The sequence below is a fragment of the Pseudonaja textilis genome, chromosome 13 (assembly GCF_049901715.1).
Source record: "Pseudonaja textilis isolate UNSWEBS1 chromosome 13, rPseTex1.2, whole genome shotgun sequence".
NCBI lineage: Eukaryota > Metazoa > Chordata > Lepidosauria > Squamata > Elapidae > Pseudonaja > Pseudonaja textilis.
This window is the reverse complement of record NC_142002.1, coordinates 17125350-17153218: the sequence shown is the minus strand read 5'-3', so window position 1 is coordinate 17153218 and position 27869 is coordinate 17125350. Positions and strand designations below refer to the sequence as shown.

The 27869-nt window shown below is 45.9% G+C and overlaps 1 protein-coding gene across 5 annotated transcripts in view; it reads left to right on the top strand.

Moving 5' to 3' along the window:
• The window catches only part of INSYN1 (inhibitory synaptic factor 1), a 68746-nt gene that overhangs the window by 28290 nt on the left and 12587 nt on the right, over positions 1–27869 (top strand). Inside the window, exon 1 of one of the 5 annotated variants that reach the window (XM_087941509.1) lies at positions 4054–4130. The exons of 2 other annotated variants lie outside the window; for them this stretch is intronic. In XM_087941509.1, the coding sequence (XP_087797635.1) occupies positions 4125–4130 (6 nt within the window). In that variant the 5' untranslated portion in view covers positions 4054–4124. Of the gene's footprint in view, positions 1–4053; positions 4131–19631; positions 19772–26344; positions 26543–27869 lie in introns of those variants that run through there. 2 more of the 5 variants (XM_087941508.1, XM_087941506.1) reach the window with 2 other exon arrangements.

Sequence of the window (27869 nt, the reverse complement as noted above, 5' to 3'; positions counted from 1 at the left end):
GCAAGAGGGTGAAGGAAATTGTCCTCTTCTTTCCCTCCCAAGCGCAGAAGCCAACAGAATTAGCAACATGCCAGATTTCAAGTTTGTAGGCTTTATGGTTCTGGAGATTTTGTGATGGTGCATGAATGGTATTTCACTTATATATATATATATATATATATAGATCAGAGGTGGGTATTCAGCAGGTTCTGACCAGTTCTGGAGAACCAGTAGCGGAAATGTTGAGTAGTTTGGAGAACTGGCAAATCCCACCTCTGACTGGCCCCGCCCCCATCTCTTCTCCGCCTCCCGAGTCCCAGCTGATTGGCTGGGTCTTCTTTGGTTGCCCCGCACAGGAGAACGGAGCTGGAAAGCAGGTTAGTGGGGTGGACTAATATGTATATAGGACTTCCCGGATGGAAGTGAGTCCTGATTTGGAAACACTTGTGTTAAGTCTGGGCGGTGGGTCCCAAGGAGAGACGGGACTCGAAATAGTGACCACAGCTCTTTATTAGGAAACCAGATACTGAGACGAGACTCCCAGCCGAGGCAGCTCCTTTTATAGAGCTGGCTGCGGCTAGGCAGCCTATGACATGCCTTTGAGCTTGCCACGCTTGGTTTTACCCAATCGCGGCAGCCGAATAAGAACCAATCAGAACGCTTAGTTCTGTCCAATCGCGGCCCGGCTTTTCCGGACCAATAGGAAGGCAGGCCTACAAGCCTTGCTAGTATGGAACAATTTGCCTTAGCACAGTGGCCCCCAACCTTTTTTGTGCCACGGCCCGGTACCGGCATCACAAAATGATCTGCGGCCCGGTACCGGCATCAGCACGCATGACAAGGCAAGGCGAGCCGAGCGACCGGCCAGCCAGCCGTCCCCCGCTTCTCCCCGCCACCTTCAACTCCTCCTTTGTACCTTTGTCGATGGGCTTCGCTTCGGGACGGCTTTGGGACGGTCGCTCGGCTCGCCTTGCCTTGGGTGCTGAAAGAATCCTCGCGCCTTAGTTTCGTTCGAAGCCGCCCCCCTTCGATGAAACTAAGGCGCGAGGATTCCTTCAAACGCCGCTTTCCAACCGGAAAAGCTCACCCGGAAGCACTTTCTCGTCAAACAAGATGGCGGTGCCCAGCAAACCGGCGGCCCAGTAGGAAATGTTCCACGGACTGGTACCGGTCCGTGGCCCGGTGATTGGGGACCCCTGCCTTAGCAGATCAACATCTGTCCTGAGACAAATGCAAGCCGCCAAAATGGGCAATTTGAATCCGTCTGACCTGACCCCAGTCTTGTTAGCTCTTGGAGACCCTACAGCATGAATCCAGGCCCAGCTTGGCTTTTTCCTGCTGATGCCTTGACGCAGCTCCTTGCTGATGGGATCAATGGAGGAGAGTTTAATTGGGAAGATTAACAGGAGGAAGAACAAAGTTAATACGAGATTGTCTGCAATTACCAGCTGCTCTTGTTCTCGGAAGCTGGTTTTGGCAGGTTTCCTGGCTGCTTCTCCATTTCGTTAAATAGGTCATGTAGGTAGTAAGTAACACCTGGTGCCTTCAGCCTCTCGAATTGCAATCCCCAGTAGCCCCGCACAAACACACACACACACACACACACACACACACATACACACACACACACACATCCAACATGGACCACGAGTGAGGAAAATGGGAGATGTGATCCTTCAACATCTCCAAGAAAATTACAGCAGCTTATTGAATTTCATTTATTTATTTATTTGGGAGGCCCTGCTGTGTTTTTTCAGACTGCATTCTTTCCTTAGATGTTTGGCTAAGCCGTAAAATAACACTAATTTATCTGTTGCTCAAAAGAAAAAGAACATTTAAAAGAAAGAAAAAAGCAGGAACAAAGCATCTACCTGTTTGTAATTTGAGAGAGAGAGAGAGAGAGAGAGAGAGAGAGAGAGAGAGAGAGAGAAATATAGATATATAGATGTAGATATAAATATAAATAAAAAGCAGGATCTGTTTAAGACCAACTCACTCCAAAGAAGAAGAACCAAAATCGAAGGACAATAACATTAAAATGCAAATAAGCAAGAAGAGATTGGATTAAATTGAGGTCTTGGAGGTAATTGCTGATCTCTTTGACCTGCTGGTTGATATACAAGCTAGATTTCTCTGGGCAATCTTGAAACAAGGTTGATTACTGTAAGAACTAAAAACAAATATTCAATCATCTATTTTATATAATAAAGACATACAAAAGAGTTATGAATAGAGTAGTAAATAGTAAGTAAAATAAATCTTATGCATATAATAAACAATGTAAGCCTTGCGGATGTAGTAAAGACAAACTAAGATCTAACAGTCATGCTGGTCTATGAGTTGGAAGGGACCTTGGAGGTCTTCTAGTCCAACCCCTTCTGCCCAAGTCCTCATACCATCCTGGACAATAGGTTGTTCAAACTTTTCTTGAAAACCTTCAGTGATGAATGACCCACAACTTCAAATATTAATTTTTCTCACAGTTTGAAAATTCTTCCTTTGTTCCAGGTTGGCTCTCCCTCAGAGAAGCTTCCACCCATATGTTTCTTGTCCTGCCCTCAAGTGTTTTGGAGAATCAATTGACCTTTTCTTCCCTTTGAGACCCCCCTCAAATACTGGAAGACTGCTATCACGTCACCCTTAGTCCTTCTCCTCATTTCTTGCAGACGTTTCAGTACCCAACTAGGTAACATCATCAGTGCTAGAAGGGAGGAGGGTTTGCCAGGAGGAGGAGGAGAAGGAGGAGGAGGAGGAAGAGGTGGTGGAGGAGGAGGAGAATGATGATGACTGTGGGGTCCTTTGTGGTCTCTGAGCTTGATGGTTTTCTTGCAGACCTTTCATGACCAAATTAGGTAACATCTTCAGTGCTAGAAGGAAGTGGGGTTTGCAGAATGGAGGAGGAAGAAGATTACGGGGGTCCTTGGTGGTCTCTGAGCTTGGTTGTCTTCTTAAAGACAATTCTTTTTTTTTCAAAAAGTTTTTTATTTTTATTTTAAAACAACTCCATCTTTCCATTATACAGTGCATCGACTGGGTACATATACCTTGTGTAAATGTTTATATTTTGTATACATTTCTCACTGAAATTACATTCATGTTACAACGTACTCAACCTTATATATATATATCTTATCATTATAACATTATCATTTAATGTAAGACATTTCATGACCCAACTAGGGAACACCATCAGTGTTAGTCCCCTGGACTTCCCACAATGACCCAACCGATAACCCTTCCTCTTTTCCCCGCATCGTACGTCACGTGAACCAATCCCCCTTCAGTTCCAATTCTCTCTGCGCCATCCACATTGACCTTGAATTACTAAAGAATTTATTTTGTCTACTGAAAGCTACTCAAATAATATCAGCCCCCTCCATTTCTCTGCAGCTATGTGGCAGCTTTTAATAACGATTCCAAAGCTGACATGAGGTTTGCAAGCCACTGATATATAAACAGAGTGTTAACAAACCACTCCTGTCTAGTACCAATGATGTTTACCTAGTTTGGGTCCTGAAACGTCTGCAAGAAAACATCCCATGCTCAGAGGGCATTAAGGACCGCTCATGTCAACCCTGAGCTACAAAATATTCTCATTTATTGTTTTTTGTGACATTGTTAAGCCACCCAGAGTTGCCCAACAGCAGCAGCATATAAATGGAATATAAAAATAGGATTTAAAAACGAGGACAAGTTGACAGAATGTCCCATCCGCCAGTTGCAAAAGGCTGCAATTTTTCGATCTGCAAAGGTACCACACTTACGCAGGATGGTAACTGTTATATCGGTGGATCGGGTCACATAAGAGGCGAGACGCGAAAGTGAACAATCAGCTCTTTATTGCAGTTCTGAATAAGGACAGTTTAAAGTGTGCGAACCGCTTGGCTTTTTACAGCCGGCCGGCGGCTCTGCGGCCAATGGCAGCGCTTTGAATCTCCTGCGATCGGCTCGGCCAATCGCGCTGGATTCTTAGCGCTCCAATCACAGGCGTTCAGCGAACCAATCGGATTGCGGTCTGGGTGGACCAATCAGAATGTGAGTCTTCAAGAATGTTAATACAGAACAGTATCCTCGGCTTTTGGGGGGCTGAAGGCAGCGCCCAGGAAGACCAACAGCAGCTAATGAACTCGCAGCTGTGACTTCACATGGTGGTGAACAGATAATAATAATAATAATAATAATAATAATAATAATAATAATAATAATAATAATAATGCCACCCATGGCTATTAACTAACACATTAAAGCGACTTCCCTAAACACCAACTGCTCATCTAATTATTTTTAAGCAGTCATTACTGTATGGGGATATGGGCAAAGCTGCCTTAATGGGAGGGCCCAGCAAATGATGTGGTTTAAAAGCTGGGGAGGATAAAAATAAAATGAACTAGACTTTGCCAGAGCTGAAGTTGCACAGCCGGCGTTGTTGCATTTTAATCAGAATAGAGCTGGAAGAGACCTTGGAAGCAATCTAGTCCAATGGTTGCCAACCGGTGGGCCGGTGACCGGTGGTGGTCTGTGAGAAAATGTTGGTGGTCTGCAGAGAATTGTCCCCCCCCCCCCAAAGCAATTCATCCAGGCTGAGTGGGAACACAAGGCTGCGCCGCCCACACGGCCCGCGGGACCACAAGGCTTGTGTCACTTGCATTGTGAACAACACGAGGTAGTGAGGGGAGGAGGGAAAGGGTGGAGGGGCGGGGATTTGCCCCATGCGCCCGGCCTGGCCACTGGGCTGCTTCTTTCCGCTTCTTTCTTCTTCTGCTTTTGGCTGCACGCAAGGAAAGCAGCAAAGTCTTTCTTTTCTCTCCCCAAACTCCACCAGAAGTGAGTCTTTGGGACCCTGCAAGGCCTCCTTGTTCCAAGAGGCTGCGCCGGCAAGACTCATTTCTGGCAGAGTTTGGGGGAGAGAAAGAAAGACTTCTGCGGCTTCTGCTGTTTTCCTTGCATGAAGCCAAAAGTCTCTCTCTCTCTCTCTCTCTCTCCCTCTGAGAACAGAGCTGGAGACGGTATCCTGCAATCCCAAATAAAGAACAATCGATCGGTAGGAAAACGGGGTGGGGGAATTTTTCTGCAGAATTTTTTGGGGGGATTTCCCCAGGGTCTCTGGTCCGCAGGATTTAAAATGATGAGTTTGGCAGTCCCTGAGGTCCAAAAGATTGGCGACCCCTGGACTAGTCCAACCTCCTTCTCAAGCAGGAGACTCTATCCCCATTTCAGACAAAGGGCTGTCCAATTTCTTCTTGAAAACCTCCAGTGATGGAGCACCTGCAACTTCTAGTGGCAAGCTGTTCCACTGGCTAATTGTCCTCACTATTGGGAGGTTTCTCCTTAATTCCAGGTTGCTTCTCTCTTTGATCAATTTCCAACCGTTTTTTCTTGTCCTGACCCTCTGGTGCTTTGTTAAATAAGTTGACCCCCTCCTCTTTGTAACAGCCCCTCAAATATTGGAAGACTGCTATCATGTCACCCCAAATTCTTTGTTTTCTCTCGCCTAGACATTTGGGGAAACATCTCATTTCAGTTAATGCGTATCACCATTACTCCACTTTTGACTTAACAGAATCGTTTTGCTTTTTTTTTTCCATACTGTTTTGAAGGCTTTTAACGCAATCCACTACAGGTAGTCCTTGACTTACAACCGTTCACTGAGTGACTGTTCAAAGTTACAACGGCACTGACAAAAAGTGACTTGTGACCGTTTTTCACACTTCCGATCTTTGCATCATGGTCACTAGATCAAAATGTGGATGCTTGGCAACTGACTCATATTTATGACAAGCCGAGTCAGATTCACTTAACAACCCTGTGACTAACTTAACAGCTGCTGTGATTCGCTTAACAACAATGGCAAGCAAGATGGTAAAACGAGGTAAAACTCGCTTAACAAATGTCTCACTAGGCAACAGAAGTTTTGGACTTAATTATCATAAGTCAAGGACTAACCGTATTGTATGGGCTGCAGACAAGATCTGGTTGAACGTATAATTTTGTCAATAGTATAGTTGTCATGCCCCTGTTGGAATCTGACTCAGAGGAGGAAGCCGAACAGCTGACAGGAAGTGGGAGTGTGGCTCCGTTGGCTGTGGAGGAAACTGGGGAAGGGCAAAGTCTGGCTGAGCAGAGCAGGGAAGAGGGAGAACAAGGGAGAGGGAGTTCAGAGAAAGACCCAGGCCCACCCTCTCTTCATCCTAGGGCACACAGGGAGGAACGGAGAAGGGAGCAATGTGGGTTGCATGGCTTACGGGGGAGGAAAGGGCCCTGATTCCCTTCATTAGCTGCAGCTGGGAACACGGTGTATAAAAGAGGAAGCTGCGCGCAGCAAATTGTTGGGAGCAAATGTGAATTTATCTGGTATTGTCGTGGCTTATCTGTGTTCCTGGTGTCTTCCCAATTGTGTGAGTTTTGCCGTGCTTTCAAGTCTGAAATTCCTTCTCCTGCCCTGTCAAGTTAATTACTTCAGCTTGGTTTGTTTGGATTTTTAGTTACAGTTTGTGTGTACCTTGTTTTAGACTGAATTTTCTACAGTTAAAAGTTGTTCCTGGGAGAGTTTTTCTCCAGCCAGAAGGTAACCTGGACATTGTGGGCAAAACTGGACATAATAAAATGACTCTTCTTGATTATTTGACTGCGTTGCCTTTGTGCCACACCCTGGGACATCACAATAATACTGTATCCTTGTGAATATGGGTTTCTGAATTCTAGCAAAGCTAACAGGATCCAGGAAAGCTTTAGCTGTTTTATGACGACATATTTTTTTTCATTATTTTCTTCTCTCTGCTTTTCTGGACCTTGGTGATTTGTATTGCATTGGTTTAATAATATTGACCCTTGCTCAGCTCACATCAGGTTTGGGCAGATTGTATTCTGTACGTTGTGTATCTGGTTCTTTGTTAGCACAGAGGAGTGAGACCTCTTGATTGTGGAGTCCTTGGGGCTGCCTGGACAAACTCAGAGAAGCCCCAAAGACTCCAAGGTTCAACTCTGAAGCCACATATATTCTCTTCTCTTGACACCTTGATCACCCCAGAGGGAAGAGGGAAAGGCCTTGAAGGAGAAGATTAAGAGCGGTTACCAAGGCAACAGTCAGATAAGAGGGCCTTGAGTCCAAGCCAAGAAAAGCTCTCAGATAGCTCCTCCAAGAAAGGGGAAAAAGAAAGAAAGAAAGAAAGAAAGAAAGAAAGAAAGAAAGAAAGAAAGAAAGAAAGAAAGAAAGAAAGAAAGAAAGAAAGAAAGAAAGAAAAAGATATATATATATAGAGAGAGAGAGAGAGAGAAAGAGAAAGAAAGAAAGAAAGGAAGGAAGGAAGGAAGGAAGGAAGGAAGGAAGGAAGGAAGGAAGGAGGAAGGAAGGAAGGAAGGAAGGTTGGTTCTTCAGTTTTGCAAATTTTATTACTATTACTGTTACAGTAGAACCCAAAGGTGCTTTTTCAAGAGGCAACTGGACTTTCTTGGCTTTTTGCTTGAAGACGTTTCGCTTCTCATCCCAGAAGCTTCTTCAGTTCTGAAATGAACCGAAGAAGCTTCTGAAACGAACTGAAGAAGCTTCTGGGATGAGAAGTGAAATGTCTTCAAGCAAAAAGCCAAGAAAGTCCAGTTGCCTTTGGGGAAAAGAAAGAAAAAAAAGCACCTTTGGGACGACAACCCTCACCTGGATGATTGAAGAATCTCCACAGACACAGTATTACAGTCCAAGTCCTCCTGGCCAAGGAGCATCGTTTCTTAGTCTGGTCTATTTTGTTGGGCTGACAATTACTTTACAACCTGCTCATTTCTTCAGTTCTAAGGGTGGAATCCTGGGGAGAAAACAGGTCACTGTAAACCAAAATTTCCCTACTTGCTCTGAAATAAATCTTCACCAAACAAGCCTGTGACATGCAAGAGAAAGAGAGAGAGAGAGAGAGAGAGAGAGAGAGAGAGAGAGAGATTCAGATACAGAGAAACAGAGAGACAACTGCTGCGGTCTTTGCATTTGCACCTGGATGTTTTGATGTGCCAGCTCCGTGTGCCCAAGCCTCCTTCAGAAACCCAGCAGCTGTGCCCCTCCCTGCCAGGGCCGGCCTGCCAAATGCACAGGGAAAGATCCGTTCTGCTGGGCTGAATGACAGGTTAGCAGAAGGCTGGAAGGGATTCTGGTGCCCATGAGCCAGCGGAAAATAAGATGCCCCGGCGCCGTCTTTTGGCAGCATTTCCAACCTTGAGGATAGAAGAAAGCAAGATACGGGCAGGGGGTAGAGGTCAGAGGCTGACGAGGAACCCTTCTGATTAGTAGAGCTCTCAACGGGGAAGACCCAAACTCCACCACTTTAGTCCATGGAGCTGGTTAGAGCCCACCCGATAGTAGCGATGAAGGGGCTGGGCTGGAAACCAGGAGACGGTGACTTCTAGGCCTCCCAGCCAGCTGAGCGACTCTCGGTCAGCTGTGATTGTGGGGAAAACGGGAGGAAGGAATATTATGATAGCTACCTTGAGTTGATAGGATGGAGGAGGAGGAGGAGGAGAGGAGGGGAGAAGAGGAGGAGGAGGAGGAAGAGGAGAGGGAAGAGAGAAAGAAGAGGAGGAGGAGAGGAGGAGGAGGAGGAGGAGGGGATGAGAAGGAGAAGGAGAGGAGGAGGAGGGGAGGAGAAGAAGAGGAGGAGAAGGAGGAGAAGAAGAGAGGAGGAGGAGGAAGAGAAGGAGAAGGAGGAGGAGGAGAGGAGGAAAAGGAGAAGGAGGGGGAGGAGAAGGAGGAAGATTGTGGGATCATCGGTGTCCTCTGCACTTGGTTGTTTTCTTACAGATGTTTCATGACCCAATTGGGTAACATCATCACTGCTAGAAGGGAGTGGGGGGAGGGGGAGGAGGAGGAGGAGGAGGAGGAGGAGGAGGAGAGAGAGGACGAGGAGGAGGAGGAAAAAGAGGAAGAGGAAGAGGAAGAAGAAGACAAGGAGGAGGAGGAAGAGGAGGAGGAGGAAAAAGAGGAAGAAGAAGAAGAAGAAGAAGAAGAAGAAGAAGAAGAAGAAGAAGAAGAAGAAGAAGAAGAAGAAGAAGAAGAAGAAGAAGAAGAAGACATTGTAGTTCTTACTTTTAATACTCGTAAGTCGAAGGCCGCCTTTATAACAGCCAAGTCTTTCCTATGGATTTGGCTCCATTGGACTCGTGGGTGTCTCTGTGGGTGTCCCTGGGATGTGTGTGTTGTTGTGTGTGCCGTTCTCCTCTTTGCATCAGTCCTTCGCTTGGCTGCCTCTAGCACAATTTCCCAGCGCAATTAGCTTTAAAGCTGTTTTAGAAATGCAAACCCTGAAGCCTGGAATCCGATTCACACCGGCCGACGGCAGCTCCTCCGTACTACTCAAGCCAGGCCCAGCTGGCCAGATACAAGATCTTCCATCGAACTGTACTAACGGAGTTTAGATTTCCCCCCGTGGCTTGACTCCGGTTTCTGTTTTCGTTCAAGACCCTCCAGTTGTCATACATAACTTCTCTTTGCCTTGACATTTGGCTGCCAAGAATGCTGTGAAAAATGATTTTTTTAGGTCCCGCTAGATGGCAACCACGAAGGGAAGGGACCGGAATGTGTCAATACTGTCCAAACTAATAATAAATTTTTTTAAAAAAAAACGCCAGATTTTTCTGACAGACAGGCAATGCTGCAAATAATATGATTCTGTGATATCTAAGGAAATACGGGCTGATGATCAATATCTTTCTAAGAAAAAGGCTTCTGGGATTATTTTTTCCGTCCCCCGTCACCACCACCCCTCCCCCCGATTCTGGTGGGATTTGAGAATTTTTAAATGTTTATATATAATTCCTTATTTTCTTTCCTTTCCTCCCTCCCTCCTCCCTTCTTTTTTCCTTCTTCCTTCCCTTCTTTTCTTTCCTTCTCTCCCATTTCCTTCCTTCCTTCTTTCCCTTCCTGTTTTTCTCTTCTTCCCTCTCTCCATCCTTTTCTCCTTCTTTCCCTCCTTTTCTTTCCTCCTTCCTCCCTCCCTCTTTCTCTCTGATCTCCTTCCGACAGCTCTGTCAGTTTTTATATAGTGTTGCTTTTAATTTTGTTTCACATTTTATTGCACACTGCTTTTCCGTATTTTTTTTAATGAAGAGCAGGATAGAGGTTTTATATGACCACCAACAGCCATTAATTACAAGTGATTGGTGCGCTGTTATTTTGGCTCAGAAATTGCATACGATTGCATATGTTTGGCACAGAAATACATGAAAGAATGTTTCTTGCTATTTCTTTCTTCATCGCTGAATGATTCAGAAATGTAACTGAATTACGACCAATCCATGTGAAGCTGAAAGACACCAAATTCATGAGAGAGAGAGAGAGGGAAAGAGAGAAAGAAAGAGAGAGACAGAGACAGAGAGAGAGGGAGAAAGTGAGAAAGAGAGTGAGAAAGAGAGAGACAGAGAGAGAAAAGAGAGAATGAGAAAGAGAGAGACAGAGACAGAGAGAAAGAGAGAGAGACAGAGAGAAAAAGAGACAAAGAGAGTGAGAAAGAGAGAGAGAAAGAAAAAGAGAGTGAGAGAGAGTCAGAGACAAAGAGAGAAAGAGAGGGAGATAAAGAGAGATATAGACACGAGAGACAGAGAGAGAAAGAGAGAGACACAGAGAGAGAGAGAGAGACAGAAAGAAAGAGAAAGTGTGAGAAAGAGAGGGAGAGAGAAAGAGTGAGAGCGAGAAAGAGAGAAAGAGAGAGACAGAGAGAAAGTGAGAATGAGAAAAAGAGAGAGAGAAGAGAGAAAGACAGAGACAGAGAGAAAGAGGGAGACAGAGAGAAAAAGAGACAAAGAGTGAGAAAGAGAGGGAGAGAGAGAAAAAGAAAGAGTGAGAGAGAGTCAAAGAGAGAAAGAGAGTGAGATAAAGAGAGAGATAGACATGCGAGACAGAGAGAGAGAGACAGAGACAGAGACAAAGAGAGAAAGAGACAGAAAGAAAGAGAAAGAGAGATGTGAGAAAGAGAGCGTGCGAGAGAGTTTTCTGCAAATCCGCATAGAGGTTTCTGTTTGCATTCAGACAGATATGAATGGAAGCCACTTTTATATTTCCCCATAAAGGAAATTCCTTCCTGCGCTCCTCTCACTTATAAATTTAGACGAATCTCCTGCAGCTCCTTCTCCTTTTCAATCTTGAGAAAAGAAAATGGACTGAAACCAAAGGGGGGGGGGGCTTTTAAGAAGCCACCTGGTTCATTCCAGAAAAAGGGGATCTAATTCCCTTGTTCCTCTTTGTAAAGGAAGATTTCATCCAAAGGATCCTTCATCTTGGGACAAGAAGGCATCTGGTGTCATTGAGCAGCCTCTCTCCGGAGACCCTGAAAGTCCTTATGGCCCCAAATGAGACCCCCGGGTTTCTTGTGTTGTTATTATTTTGGTTCATCGCACAGTCGGCCAGACGTTCAGGTTGGATTTGGCATTTTGGTCTACCTATCAAGTCCTTTCCAAGGACCCAGGATAGGCAGATGTGGATGTTGGATGGGGTTACAGAGGTTTTGTCACAGGATGTAAGCTGAGGAAAGCAAAGCTGCCTTTTGCAATTGACACGATGGTGAATTTGTCAGTGATGATGGTGTTCAAGTGATGCTCCAGTCCTTTTGAGATTGTACCCAAGGCGCCTAGTATTGTTGATACTATCTTTGCTTTCTTTTGCCACAATTGTTCTACTTCTATTTGTAGGTCTTTGTATTTTGTTATCATCTTCTTCTTCTTCTTCTTCTTCTTCTTCTTCTTCTTCTTCTTCTTCTTCTTCTTCTTCTTCTTCTTCTTCTTCTTCTTCTTCTTCTTCTTCTTCCTCTTCCTCTTTTTCCTCCTCCTCCTCATCTCTCTTTATTTCCTCCTCCTCCTCCTCCTTCCTCTTCCTCTTCCTCTTTTTCCTCCTCCTCCTCTTCCTCCTCCTCCTCTCTCTCTCTCTTTCTTCTTCTTCTTCTTCTTCTTCTTCTTCTTCTTCTTCTTCTTCTTATTATTATTATTATTATTATTATTATTATTATTATTATTAGAATTTTGATATTGGGGTTCTGCAGAGAGTAGCTAGAGGTGGCTTTTCAAGCCCTTGAAGTACAACATGACATGCAACTCTGTCGCAGACCCCTGTTCTACAACTCCAAATTCAGAATAGTCCTTGACTTATATAACCATCGATGGTCATTCAATGGTTGAATGGTCATTCAAAATTACAACGGTCTTGGGAAAAAAAGGTGACTTTCATTTGCTCTTCACACTTACGGCTGTCACAGAGTCCCCATGATCACGTGATCAGAATTGGGCAACTGACACGGATTTACAATGATTGCAGCACCTTGAAGTCAATGGGATCACGGCTTGGGACCTTCCCAACCAATTTCTAACAAGGAAAGCCGATAGAGAAAGCTGGATTCATTTCATAACCGCAGCGATGTCACTGTGGTGAAAACAGTCATAAAATGGGGCTCCACTTACTTAACAACGGTCTCGCTTAGCAATGGACGTGCCCCTCCCGAGTGTAGTCATAAGTCAAGGATGCCTGTAGTCTTTCCGACTCTCATTTAGCTCATCAGGAGCTCTCCAGGGTTCTGAATTCTGCTTCCCCCTGTTTGGATTTGAGTCCTTGAGCCAAATAAGCAAGGGTGGGACCACCATGCATGGCTTTTCAATGTTCAGTCTTAGCATGAGTGATTCACACCCCCTACATAGGGCTTTTGTTACTGTGTTGTTGTTTTTTTGCTCCAGTCTCTCCGTGACACAAAAATCCTCCTTTTCCCCCCTTCCGTTACAATGAGGATGCCAATATCCCTTGGTTTGCTTCTCATGTGAATTGCAGCTTCCTCTTGGCAAAATATGCCTCATTCTCCTCCTCCTTCTCCTCCTCCTCCTCCTCCTCTTCTCTTCTTCCTTTTTATATCTTCTTTGACAGGGCTGGCTGCAAACGTTTCTCCTTCCCACCCTCCACATCCCCTGTTCCCTGAGTTTTAACAGGGTTTTATATTCTGATGAGGCCTTTTTAAAAATAGCTGCCTGGTTTTGGGTCTCCTGTTTCCTCACTAGAGATCATTGTATGCACGTTCTTCCCTTTCCGTCACTCTAACATGTTCCTCTCTGTAAATTGGTTCTCGCAGATGGAATCAAAGCTGAGCATCGAGGAGATCGCCAAATTTTAGACACATTTATTTGAGTCTGGGAAATTCTAATCCCTCCCGTGGCCTCTTTGCTATTTGATTTGACATTTTTTTTCATTTCTGGGCTGGACAATATTAACTTGGACGCCTCTCTCCCTTCTATAAGAAGCTGTGCCATTTTAATCCAAAGTTGGCCATCCATATTGGGCCTAGAATTTCTCCTTGCCTGTGCAATTGGCCTGCAATTTTCCCAATACATCAAATTTCTCATGGCGCTTCTCCAAAGGCACATGTGATTTTTTAAAAAATAAAATAAAATAAATGCATCGCCAAACCTTAAAGTGCGGCGGACGCCAAAAGAATAAATGGTAGTCCAGCTTGTACCTCCATTCATTCTCCCTTCGGATAGATTTCTCCCTGGCCTTCCTCTTGGGGGGTTCCTGGTTTACATCGTGACTATCCTAGGCTTGGCTCTAGATTCCTCTCTTGGCTTCGAACCGTAATTGTATCGTGTTAGATCAGAGCATGGGAAAAAAAAAGAGGGTAGACTTGGTGATGGCTCAAAAGCCCGAACGCAGGAGGCTAGTCCTTGGGATGTTTGAATGGAGCCTCCATTGAAAACATTGGGAGCTGATCGGGTGCTTTTGGGCCGTCGCCTGGTTGGAACCTGGGCATGGGAAGCGCTCAGTGGCTTGGACTCATTCTCCAAAGCATATTTCTGCAAGGCGGATGATTTGCTGCCATCTGTTAATGCAAATCAGACTGTAGCCTCCTGGGAGTCCTGAAATCCTTTCTAATTCTGACCTCACCGGCTCTTGTTGTGGTCTTGTTTGCCAGCCTCCCTGCAGTATAAGCCTCGCCCTTCCTTCCTTCCTTCCTTCCTTCCTTCCTTCCTTCCTTCCTTCCTTCCTTCCTTCCTTCCTCCCCTCCCCCCCTTCCCTTCCCTTCCCTCCCTTCCTTTCTCTTGATTCCTTCCTTCCTTTCCCTCCCATCTGCTCTGCCTTCCTTTCTTTGTCTTTTTCTTATTTCCCTCTTTCTTCCCCCATCCCTTCCTCTCTCCCTCCTTCTTTCTCTCCCTCCCTTTTCCCCCGATTCCTTCTTTCCCTCCCATACTCCCTGCCTCCTTCCTTCCTTCCTTTCTGTCTTTTTCTTCCTTCTTTCCTTTCCTTCCTCCCCTCCCTCCCTTCTCTCCCTCCTCTCTGTTCCTTTCCTTCCTTCCTTTTCTGTCTTTTTCTTCCTTCTTTCCTTTACTTCCTCCCTCTCCTCCTCCCTCCTTCCTCTTTTCCTTCCTTCCTTTCTGTCTTTTCTTCCTTCTTTCCTTCCTCCCTCCCTCCTTCCTCCTTCCCTCCCTCCCTCTCTTTCCTTCCTTCCTTCCTTCCTTCCTTCCTTCCTTCCTTCCTTCCTTCCTTTATTTCTGTCTTTTTCTTCCTTCTTTCCTTCCTCCCTCTACCTCCTCTCCCTCCTTCCCTCCCTCCCTCTCTTTCCCTTCCTTCCTTCCTTTCTGTCTTTTTCTTCCTTTTCTCCTTTCTTTCCTCCCCTTCATCTTCCTCCCTCCTTCCCTCCCTCTCTTCCCTTCCTCCCTTCCTTTATTTCTGTCTTTTCTTCCTTCTTTCCTTCCTCCCTCCTACCTCCTCTCCCTCCTTCCTCCTCCCTCCCTCTCTTTCCTTCCTTCCTTCCTTCCTTTCTGTCTTTTTCTTCCTTCTCTCCTTTCCTTCCTCCCTCATCTCCTTCCTTCCCTCCCTCCCTCTCTTTTCCCTTCTTTCCTTCCTTCCTTTATTTCTGTCTTTTCCTTCCTCCTCTCCTCCTTTCCTCAATCCCTCCCTTGCCTTCCCCTTTCTTTCTCCTCCTCCCTCCCTCCTTCCCTCCACAATTCCCCCCTGAACAATTGTTCCTAACCATGTTGCACCCTCACAGCCTTCCTAAGCAGCAGGGACCATTCTTTCGAGTCGAAAACCCTGAACTAATCCTAAATCCAATGAAAGAAACGATCAATCAATCCAACAAGCAAACCCAATCCTAACCCGAACAATTGTTTTGCTTTTAAGCTTCCGTGTAGCTTGGAGAACGGATCCCCGCCGAAAGAAGCCCCCTTGGCCAATGCAAATGGGATGGGAAGCTTCCAGCTGAGGCAGATGGTTCTGAGGAGAACCGGGAACTGAGCCACCAAGAGTTTTGTAGGTAGCAACCAGCATTTTGATTAGGATCTGGAGGCCTGCTGGAAGACCCCGGTGCACCTCCACCATACCAGCGTCCTCCTACTACACCACTCGCACCGGTCAGGAATGGGCAGCCATGCCTTGCACCCTTTGCAGCCTCCTGAACCTCTAAGGACACTGCCAGTTCTCCAGAACTAGTCAGAACCTGCTGAATAACACATCTGGATACCCAGTTCCCTTACCCTAACTCTTCACCGACATTATTCTGAATTTCCTCCAAATTGTCCCTTTGGGTGAAACAATTCCTTTCCATGATCTACAAAAACTTCCTTCCTTGTTTCCTTTGGATCTATTCCTGTCAAGAGGCAGAATATATTCTGTTTATAGGAGAAAGAAAAAACACAATGGAAATGGTCAAAGCAAGAAGTGAGAAAGACACGAATTACAGCACGTAGAATTGCATTGGAAAGATGCATTTAGCTCCATGTCTGGGTTCAGGGGAGGAGAAGTTCTTTCCTTAAGCATAGTCTAATAGTTTAATGAAAAGAAGGGTCAGAGGTGACATGATAGCAGTGATTCAATATCTCAGGGGTTGCCCCCAAAGAAGAGGGAGTCAAGCTATTCTCCAAAGCACCGGAAGGCAGGACAAGAGGCAACGGATGGCAGCTGATCAAGGAGAGAAGCAACCTCAAACTATGGGGAGATTTCCTGACAGAACAATTAACCAGTGGAACTACCTGCCTTCAGAAGTTGTGGCTGCTCCAACACTGGAGGCTTTTAAGAAGAGACTGGACAACCATTTGCCTGGAATGGTATAGGGTTTCCTGTCGGAGCAGGGGGCCAGACTAGAAGACCTCCAAGGTCCCTTCCAACTCTTATTCTATTCTATTCATTCCTATCCTATCCTATTCATTTCTACCCTATCCTATCCTCCTGTCCTATTCTATTCTATTCATTTCTATTCTATTCTGTTCTATTCATTGTTCTATTCTATTCTGTTCTGTTCTATTCTATTCTATTCTATTCTATTCTATTCTATTCTATTCTATTCCATTCCATTCCATTCCATTCCATTCTTTTCCTCTATTCTATTCTATTCTATTCTATTCTATTCTATTCTATTCTATTCTGTTCTATTCATTTCATTTCATTTCATTTCTATTTCTTTTTCTATCCTATCCTCTCCTCTCCTCTCCTCTCCTATTCTATTCTATTCATTTCTATCCTATCCTGTCCTGTCCTGTCTTATTCATTCCATTCTATTCTATTCTATTCTATTCTATTCTATTCTATTCTATTCTATTCTATTCTATTCTATTCTATCCTATTCTATTCTATTCTATTCCATTCCATTCCATTCCATTCTTATCCCTATTCTACTCTATTCTATTTATTCTATTTATTCTATTTATTCTATTTATTCTATTCTATTCATTTCATTTCTCATTTCATTTCATTTCATTTCATTTCATTTCATTTCATTTCATTTCTATCCTCTCCTCTCTCTCCTCTCCTATCCTATCCTACTCTACTGTATTCTTATTCCTTATTCTATTTTCTCTACTCCACTCTACTCTATTCTTATTCCTTATTCCTCATTCCTTATGCCGTTCTATTCTGTTCTATTCTCATCCTCCTGATCAATTTTTATTTTTTCCCCAGCAATTTTTTTTGGGGGGGGGCAGTATTGGGAAGCTGCAGCCATGGACCATCTGTAGGACCAACCGTTCCCATCCAAAGGAGAAGCTGTTAGGAATAATCTGAGAGCGGAGGGAAGGCTGAGGGATGCTGGCATTTCCAGAGCTAAACGATGATGAGACCCAGCTTTTATTGATGCTACATTGGCTTCCTAATGCAATCTGGCGAGAGAACGTTTTGGACTCACGTTGATCGGTACTGCAGTGAAGTTGGAGCGAAGAGGATACAGGGGGGTGGTGGTCCTTGGCTTATGACCACAATGGAACCCAACATTTCTGTTGCTAAGTGAGACAGTGGTTCAGTGGTGACTTTTGCCCCGATATATGACCTTTCTTGCCACTGTTGTTAAGTGGATGACTGCAATTGTTCGGTTAGTAACAAGATGTTAAGTGAACTCTGACTTCCTCATGGACTTCACTTGTTAGAAAGTTGCAAAAAGGGATCTGGTGACCCTTATTATGACCGGCATAAGTGCCAAGCGTCCGAATTTAGATCGTGGGACCACAAGGGGGCTGCCTAAGTCACTTTTTCTCAGCGCCTGTTGTAACTTTGAACAGTCACTCAGTGAATGGCTGTAAGTCGAGGTATCTCCGGGCTGAAATGGGAGAGAAGTAAGGATATGCTGGGAGTCCTTGACATACGACCAGAAAAAAATTCTGTTGTTAAGTGAGTTTTGCCCTATTTTGCCACCTTTCTTGCCACTGTCGTTAAGTGAATCACTGCCGTTGGTGAGTTAGTAAGCCAAAATTTCCATTGTTCAGCGAGACGGTGGTCCCAGGGGGGGTTTGCCCCATTTTATGACCTGTCTTGCCACATTGTCGTTAAGTGAATCGCTGCAATTGTTCGGTTAGTAACCCGGTTGTTAAGTAAATCCAGCTTCCCTGTTGACTTTGCGTGTCCGAAGGTCTCAAAAGGGGATCACTTAACCACGGGGCGCGGTAACGGTCATAAGTATGAACCATTTCCCGAGCATCTGAATTTTGGCCACGTGATTGTGGAGATCCTACAAGGTCATAACTGTGAAAAACGGTCCCATTTTTTTTCAGTGCCGCTGTAACTTTGAGCGGTCATTGAACAAACGGTTGTAACTCGAGGACTATAGGTCCTTGTTCTGAAACGGGTCCGATACAACTGCGAGGACGCAGTCCCGAGGACCAAAGAGCTGGGTTGAATTTTTTCATTTTTCTCCTCCAACTTCTGGCCAATTGTCCTTGAATTCCCTTATTCGCTGCTTATTTATTTTTCCCATGTCGGAGATTCAAATCTTGAGCAAGAGGTGAACATGAGATGAGCCCAGGCCTTTTCCGGGGATCTGTTCAGTGGTGGGATTCAATTTTTTTTACTACTGGTTCTGTGGGCGTGGCTTGGTGGGCGTGGCAGGGGAACGATACTGCAAAATCCCCATTCCCTCCTCACCCCGCTAACCTGCTTTCCAGCTCCGTTCTCCTGTGCAGGGCAACGAAAGGAAACCGAGCCCAGAGGTGGTTCTTCAGCAGGTTCTGACTGGTTCTGGAGAACTGGTAGCGGAAATTTTGAGTAGTTTGGAGAACCGGCTAATCCCGCCTCTGACTGGCCCTGCCAACCCCATCTATTCTCTGCCTCCCGAGTCCCAGCTAATTGGGAGTGAGAGAGAAAGAGAGAATGGGAGAGAAAGAGAGAATGAGAGGGAGAGAGAGAAAGAGAGAGAACGAGAGAGAATGAGAGAGAGAGAGAGAATGAGAGAGAGAGAGAAAGAGAGAGAATGAGAGAGAAAGAGAGAATGAGAGAGAGAGAGAGAAAGAGAGAGAATGAGAGAGAGAGAATGAGAGAGAGAGAGAAAGAGAGAATGAGAGAATGAGAGAGAAAGAGAGAATGAGAGAGAAAGAGAGAGAAAGAGAGAGAGAGAGAGAGAAAATAAGAAAAAGAAGACCCAGCCAATCAGCTGGGACTCGGGAGGCAGAGAATAGGTGGGCTTGGCGGGGCCAGTCGGAGGTGGTATTTGCGGTTCTCTGAACTACTCCAAATTTCCGCTACCGGTTCTCCAGAACTGCTCAGAACCTGCTAAATACTTACCTCTGGGCTGAGTCTTCTTTGGTTGCCCTGCCCAGGAGAATGGAGCTGGAAAGCAGGTTAGTGGGATGGAGAGGGAGTGGGGATTTTGCGGTATCCTTCCCCTGCCACGCCCACCAAGCCACACCAAACCCACCAAGCCACACCACGCTCACCAAGCCACACCCACAGAACCGGTAGTAAAAAATATTGAATCCACCACTGACCCAGCCGATCAACTGGGACTCGGGAGACGGAGAACAGATGGGGGAGGGGGGGAATGAGGCCAGTCAGAGGTGGGATTTGCCAGTTCTCCAAACTACTCCAAATTTCCACTACCGGTTCTTCAGAACCGGTCAGAACTGACAGAATACCCCACTCTGTATGTGTTGTTTGATGTTGTTGTTTTAATGATATTGTGCTATCAAAGTCTTGCAAACCCATTGAAAAAAAAAACGCTGAGCCCTGCGCCGTGTGGGACCTTAAACCTTCCTACTCCTGAGCTCTTGGGAAGGATATCAGGGAGGATATTAGGATGGGATGGTGGTGGGGCAGGGGGTGGGTGGCCAAATCCAGCCGGATCTATTCAGGAGTCGGGTCCCCTTTCCCACATCTGGACTCTCTTTTCGCACGGGGATCGGAACCTCCTTGGCCACCACCGCTCTCTTGCATTCCGCGCAGCATATGGCAAGCAAGGTCAGGAGATCCGCATTTAGGTCTGACTACAGCCGGGGGGGCCAAGAAGCTGGCTGGATAATTATGTCCAGGGGACACGGGGTGGTCGGAGCCAAAATGAAGAGGAGCTGGAAGTTCCTGGCAATCGGCGGATGTTCGGTGTGTGGTTTGTTCAGAACACACAGATGTATAAATATCAGGATGAGCTAAATTCAGCATATGCTTCTATCTCCCCTCCTCCCTCCCTCCTTCCCTCCCTCTGCCTCTCACTTGCATTCTCTCTCTCTCATTCTATCGCTCTCTCTCATTCTCTCTCTCCCATTCTCCCTCTTTCTCTCTCATTCTTTCTGTCATTCTCTCTCATTTTTCTCTCTCATTCTCATTCTCTCTCTCCATTCTCTTCTCATTCTCTCTCTCAGTCTCCCTTCTCTCTCTCTCTCATTCTCTCTCTTTCCCTCTCTCTCATCTCTCTCTCTCATTCTCTCTCATCTCTCTCTCTTTTCTCTCTCTCTCTTTCTCTCTCCCATTCTCTCTCTCCCATTCTCTCTCTCTCATTCTCTCTTCTTCATTCTCTCTCTCAGTCTCTCTCATTGTCTCTCTCATTCTATCTCTCATTCTCTCTCTCTCTCATTCTCTCTTTCATTCTCTCTCATTTCTCTCTCTCTCTCTCTCTCTCTCTCATTCTCTTTCTCTTTCTCTCTCTCATTCTCTTTCTCTCTCTCTCTCTCTCTTTCTCTCATTCTCTCTCTTTTCTTCTCTCTCATTCTCTCTCTCCCATTCTCTCTCATTTTCTCTCTCTCATTCTCATTCTCTCTCTCTCATTCTCTCTTTCATTCTCTCTCTCAGTTTCCCCTTCTCTCTCTCTCTCTCTCTCATTCTCTTTTCTCTCCGTCTCTCTCATTCTCTTTCTCTCATTCTCTCTCTCTCTCTCTCTCTTTCTCTCTCATTCTCTCTCTCCCATCTCTCTCTCTCTCTCATTCTTATTCTCTCTCTCTCATTCTCTCTTCATTCTCTCTCAGTCTCCCTCTCTCTCTCTCTCATTTCTTCTTCCTCTCATTCTCTTTCTCTCTTTCTCTCATTCTCTCTCTCACTCTCTCTTCCCTTTCCCCCTTTCCTTCTTTTCCTCTCTCCCCCTCTCTCTCTGTGGTGTGTGTATTTCTGAATGAAAAGTGATCTTGCTGCTGGTAACAAGGCAGGAACAGAAGGGAGAAAGGAAAGGCACAGAATATCATCCTTAATAACAAGTTACAATTTGGTGTAAGGATACAGCTAGCATATGTCATCCTCAGCTTTTTTTTAAAAAAAAAATCCTTACACAGCCATGTATATTTTTTTAAAGCATTTCCCAAAATAACTATATTGTATATGTAAAAATATTTAGGGGACTTTTTAAAAATGGATCTTATAAATAACCATAAGATATAAAAGAGATTTGAATTTTAAAAAGTGGTTTATTTGGAGCACTCGTTTTAAAAGCAGCTTCGTGGTGAATTTATTCTGATGAAGCACGCAGATATTCCCTCCTTCCTTCCTTCCTTTTTTGGTTTCATGTCTTTCTTCCTTCCTTCCTCCCTCATAGGAAATGTGATAGAGTAGAATAACAAATGAATATGTACAAGACGTCTATTGGAGCCAGATTTAATTTGATCTGCACTCTGCTATTTACTATTCCGGCAGAGGCTGTCAGATCAATGCCTTTTAAAAATGCACATTTGGTGAACGAAATGTTCCACAATCTCTATTTGAAACATGAGATTTTGTGCAAGCATTTCACACAGAGAGACACAAGCCAAAACCACGCATCACATTCAAAAAAGGAGAGGTATATTCTGACGAACGGACCAATATAAAACTGACAGAAAGAGCCCAACTGTAATGACATCATCCATGAGTAATGGCATGTAAGAATGACCTCAAAAAACCAGGGGAATAAGTTACAATCCGGGGAAGGGTCAGAGAAGAAATAGCTCAGCTCTCAAAAAAAAAATATGTAGGTATAATAAATATTTCAGGAGGGATCCTTGGGTTATAGAGGTGATTTTGAGCCTACTTTGAGACTTACAAAATTGCGGTTGCAGGAATTGAGTATGTCTAGTTTAATGAAAAGAAGGACTAGGGGTGACATGATAGCAGTCTTCCAATATCTAAGAAGTCCCTCTTCTAATATCAAATATTGAAATATATAATAATATCTAAGAAGTCCCCGTCGACCTATTCTCCAAAGCACTTGAATGCTGGACAAAGAACCGTGGATGGAAACCGATACAGGAGAGCCAGCTAAGGAGGAATTTCCTGACCGTTAGAACAATCTATCGGTGGAACTACTTGCCTCCAGAAGTTCTGGAGGTTTTTAAGAAGAGATTGGACAACCATTTGTCTGAAATGATACAGGATTTCCTGCTTCAGTGAGGGGTTGGGCTAGGAGACCTCAAAAGTCCCTTCCCACTATGTTACAGGTTATTCTGTGAATGGAACCTTACAACAAGATAGAATGAGTCCATAGGTTAATGCTTCCTGTCTGGACTGCTTCGCTAGCCCGATATCAATCTTGCAAGTAGCAAAGTCCCCATTCCCTACTCGCCCTTTGTCTTTACAAGAAACTAGGGATGGTCCCTTCTTAGATGTTTGTTATGTCCACTTTTGTCTTTTTGGGAGGGCGGGGCTAAGTTGCCTCTTGTTTGACCATTCTCCCAGCTGTGGCTCTTCCCTGCCTTCTAAGGTCATTCCCACATCACAGGATGGCACCATGACACCACAACGACATCCGAGGTGGGTATTCAGCTGGTTCTGACCAGTTCTGGAGAACCGGTAGCGGATATTTTGAGTAGTTCGGGCAACTGGCAAACACAACCTCTGACTGGCCCCGCCAACCCCATCTCTTCTCTGCCTCCCATTGAGTCCTAGCTGATCGGCTGGGTCTTCTTTTGTTGCCCTGCACAGGAGAACGGAGCTGGAAAGCAGGTTAGTGGGTTGGGGGGAAGGAATGGGGATTTGGCAGTATCCTTCCCCTGCCACGCCCACCAAGCCACACCCACCAAGCCATGCAATGCTCACCAAGCCACGCCCACAGAACACCACGCCCACCAACTGATCAGCTGAGTCTTCTTTGGTTGCCCTGCACAGGAGAACGGAGCTGAAAAGCAGGTTAGTGTGGAGTGGGTAGGGAACGGGATTATGCAGTAGCTTTCCCCTGCCACGCCCACCAAGCCACGCCACACCCACCAAGCCACGCCACGCCCACCAAGCCACGCCTACAGAACAGGTAGTAAAAAAAAAAAAATTGAATCCCACCACGGAACGGCGTTATCATTGTGCAAAGAACGAGAATGCCGTGACCCGAACCGTTTGTGCCGCAATGTCACCGCGCTTCGTTCAGACGTACCGCGTCTCCCTCTCACGTTCCTGGATGGCCCCTCTGTGGGGCAGCCCGATCGGTCCATCTTTGGGATGAAAGCTATCTGGCGAAGAAGGGAATTTAAAGAAATGCAGTTCACCTCTGAATCCGTGGCCGAATAATTTGCTTGCTACCTGCTGGGTCTTTTTTGTTTTTGGTTTTTTTCCTCTCTGACAAGCTATAGTTGGGTATAAAGTTACCGCTGGCTCAGCTGTGGGTTCGCTGGGGACGTTGGAGAGAGAGAGACGTTACTTAGAGTTGGGTTTGTCTTTCTAATTCCTTCCAGGCCCACAGAGCTGGATAATGCTTGCTTTTCAGGCGCATTCTCCCTCTTAATCAATGCAAGAGAAATTGGATAATGCCTCCGGTGAGAGCGGGAAGAGAGAGAGGCACGATAGCTGAAGCAGAATGCAGCCCTCTTCCCCTTGGATAGAGGATACGGGATAACAGAGTAACAGAAGGGACCTTGGAGGTCATCTAGTCCAGCCCCCCCCCCCTGTACAAGCAGGACACCCAGGCGAGTGGCTGTCCAGTCTCTTCTTAGAAGCCTCCAGGGTTGGAGCACAGTGGTGGGATTCAAATTTTTTCATGACTGGTTCTGTGACCGTGGCTTGGTGGGCGTGGCAGGGGAAGGACGCTGCAAAATCCCCATTCCCTCCCCACCCCCACTAACCTGCTTTCCAGCTCCGTTCTCCTGGGCAGGGCAACCAAAGAAGACTCAGCTGATCAGTTGGTGGGCATGGTGTTCTTTGGGCATGGCTTGGTGAGCATTGCATGGCTTGGTGGGTGTGGCTTGGTGGGCGTGGCAGGGGAAGGATAGTGCAAAATCCCCATTCCCTCCCTACCCCACTAACCTGCTTTCCAGCTCCATTCTCCTGGGCAGGGCAACTAAAGGAGACCCAGCCGATCAGCTGATCAGGTGGGCGTGGTGTCTGTGGGTGTGGCTTGGCTTGGTGGGCGTGGCAGGGAAGGACGCTGCAAACTCATTCCCTCCCCACCCCACTAACCTGCTTTCCAGCTCCGTTCTCCTGGGCAGGGCAACCAAAGGAGACCCAGCTGATCAGTTGATCAGGTGGGCGTGGTGTTCGTGTGGGTGGCTTGGCTTGGTGGGCGTAGCAGGGAAGGATGCTGCAAAATCCCATTCCTCCCTACCCCACTAACCTGCTTTCCAGCTCCATTCTCCTGCAGGGCAACAAAGGAGACCCAGCTGATCAGCTGATCAGGTGGGCGTGGTGTTCTGTGGGTGTGGCTTGGCTTGGTGGCGTGGCAGGGAAGGACGCCAAAATCCCCATTCCTCCCCACCCCACCAACCTGCTTTCCAGCTCCGTTCTCCTGTGCAGGGCAACCAAAGAAGACCCAGCCGATCAGCTGATCAGGTGGGCGTGGTGTTCTGTGGGTGTGGCTTGGCTTGGTGGGCGTGGCAGGGAAGGACGCTGCAAAATCCCCATTCCCTCCCTACCCCCACTAACCTGCTTTCCAGCTCCGTTCTCCTGTGCAGGGCAACCAAAGGAGACCCAGCCGATCAGCTGATCAGGTGGGCGTGGTGTTCTGTGGGTGTGGCTTGGCTTGGTGGGCGTGGCAGGGGAAGGATAGTGCAAAATCCCCATTCCCTCCCCACCCTACTCACCTGCTTTCCAGCTCCGTTCTCCTGTGCAGGGCAACCAAAGAAGACCCAGCCGATCAGCTGAGACTCAATGGGAGGCTGAGAAGAGATGGGGTTGGCGGGGCCAGTCAGAGGTGAGATTTGCCGGTTCTCCGGACTACTCAAAAACTCCTGCTACCAGTTCTCCAGAAACGGGTCAGAATCGGCTGAATCCCACCTCTGATGGGGCAGCCACAACTTCTGAGGACAACCCATTCCAACAACAGCAGTATGAACCTAAGGGTGGTTCGCGATCCCCACGTGTCCTTTTTAACATAATTTTGCAACACGTGCAGCTTTTTCATTTTACAGAAGTGTTTGCTTGCTTGCTTGCTGGTTTCCACGCGATTGAATTGATTAATTAATTTGTAGGCTGGCCAGCTGCAAAACAACTCGAGACCTTTTTCCCCCCCGCAAATTTAAAGAATTGCACTTCTGCGACAAAGAAAATTACCCCCAAAGAAGAAAAGAATAAACTTTATTTTATTTTAAACAAACTAAAATACACTCAGCTAACAAAACCTCCGTGAAACCGGAACAACGCAAGGGAACCAATGCAAGGTCTACCCTTTAGCAGGAAATAAATAAATAAGTTGCGGATTGGCTTTGGATCAATTAAAAGAAAAAGGCACACAGCTTTCCTGAAGGCTGCGACTGAAATTACCCAATAGGAGACATAAAATAGGTCAGAGGGAATCGCGAGTGCCTAGCTGTTAATGTTTAATGCTTTTTTGGATTTGAGACCAGGCTGAGATGAACATGCAATTCTGCGACACAACCAGGACTTGTGTTTTATTGTGACAGTTGGAATGGAAACAGCTCAAAGAGAAGGGCTTAATATTTCCTCTGCATTCCTTTAATAGATGTCCGCGGGCTTTTTCCGAGGAGTTTCCGCTGTGCGTACGATCGCCTTTTTATCTTCAATATTACTTCTCTGGCCAGGCTACAAGCAACACACAGTGGAAGCCACGATAGGAATGGGTTTTATTTCGGTCTGGCCTAATCTGAGGTCTACGATCCTTTTGCTGCTTGACTTTTAACCCCAATCCCAACACATCTTCGCAGGATCTCGGCAAAGATGGGCAGCCCTCGACTTACAACGGTATTTGAGTCTGGCAATTATGGCTGTCGGTCGGGATGCTGTCAGTCGGGATGCAAGACCGTATCAGTTCTCTAAATAAATAAGTAAATAAATATAATTCTTAAAATGTCCGTTTCCACCAAAAATGCTGTATATCAAGTCACAGGCCTGTGGACTCCTGCAAAATAGCCGTAAATGTGGATTTGTTGCCATATGCCCAAAATGCAATCATAGGATGCAGAGAAAATTGGACAATGTTGGAATTTCAAAAAGTTAAAATCACCCCTTTATTGCTCCAACTTTACCCCAAACGCTCCACGTTAAGTCCCAGAGCAAAGAGATCTCTCTCTCTCTGTCTCTGTCTCTCTCTCTCTCTCTCTCTCACACACACACACACACACACACACACCGCTCCAGCAGCCTCTGGCTACAAGTAGTCCAGCAAAATGCTGTAACCACAAAGGCTCCAAAGCAAGAAATCCGGGGAGGCAAAGGAATAATTCCATGAGTCCAGGAAGCAAAGGAACAAGGCAGTTAATCCAGGAAGAAAGGAAGAAAGAAAGAAAGAAAGAAAGAAAGAAAGAAAGAAAGAAAGAAAGAAAGAAAGAAAGAAAGAAAGAAAGAAAGAAAGAAAGAAAGAAAGAAAGAAAGAAAGGAGCCCAGGAAACTCCAAACGTTGGCAACGGCCCACAAAACTCCAGGAATTCAGTGTTTGTTCCCGACAAGCACCATTCCCCACGGCATCTCCTCAAAGCTCAGTTTCCAGGTCTGCCTTGGGAAGAGGGCTGGGCCCCTCGCCTCCCGAGTCGTCAGGTCAGCCTGCGCTGTTCCTGCCTTCTCTCTACTCTCCGTGCTAAGGGATCAAGAGAGGGTGGTCCTTGCTCATCGCCGGATCTCTCTCACTCATGTTCACTGGTTACCCTCTCTTGGTGATCCTGTCCTGTTTCTCCCTGCCTGCAAGCCATCCCAATCCTGAAAGGCCCTGGCCTCTCTCAGCCTGCTCCTCCTCACATTCCTCCGAAGCCAATGAAGCCGCCTACTCGATCTCCGTCGGCTCCAACGGGCTCCATCTCCGGCTGGTCTTCCTCTACAGATCCAGGCTCCGATGAGGGCATACTTACCTTCTCAATGTTTTATAAGTTCTAGTATTATTTATATCCTCTTTTGAGCCAGTTTCGTGTGGTGGTTAAGGCGTCAGGCTAGAAACTGGGAGACTGTGAATTCTAGGATTGTCTTGGATACAAAGCCAATTAGATGAGCTCGGGCCGGTCTGAGATGGCCCAGAGTATCTCAGAAATAGAACAAAATCCAAAACGTAACTAAAAGTCCTTTAATGCCTTCAACTTGGCTTCACTGTTTAATTGTTCACAGTGGAAGAATAAACTATTTTTTAAAATAACATTTCAAAGGCAAGAAACACAGTTTACATTCAAAGCAAAACCAAAACATACCGCACTGAATAAAGTTCCACGACAGACCAGGATAGATAATTGCCAACTTCAGGAAGATAACCAGGAACAGTCCGTTGGAAGAACGCCAACCAAGATAAACCTTCTTTAGAAATCAAACACTAATTTGTCTCCAGCGTCTGTTAGCATGCAGGTCCAAACTCTTATGCAAACATCACACCTGCAACCCATGAAGGGGATCATGGCCCTCTCCTCCTGAGTAGACCATGTTTTATCCTGATCCTCACCTCCCTGCGTGCCCTAGGATGGATAGGGGATGGGCCTGGGTCCTCCTCTGGACCCCGGAACATATCCAGGCAGCCTCCGATAATCAGACACAACCGAACAGAAGGAGGGGGGGGGAAGAGTTATCTCCGCTAGTTATTTATAGCATTACGATTATTCATTATAAAATTCATTTTATAGGATTCTTTTGCAGCTTTAACTCCTGACCTCTGTAATTTTACCTTAATAATTTAATCTTTACCATCTTTTTATCCTGTCGCGATGACTCTTTTATTTGTATTTCTATTTTAGAGTAATTGCGGCGTTATTAATTCTCGGCTGGTCTGTGGCCAAAATAAAATGAATTGATGGATGGTCTACCCAAAAAAAGACACCACGTATTTTCTGAGGGAGATCCATATCCTCTCAATCAAAACCTTCACTGCGACATCGGGCCAAGCTAGAAT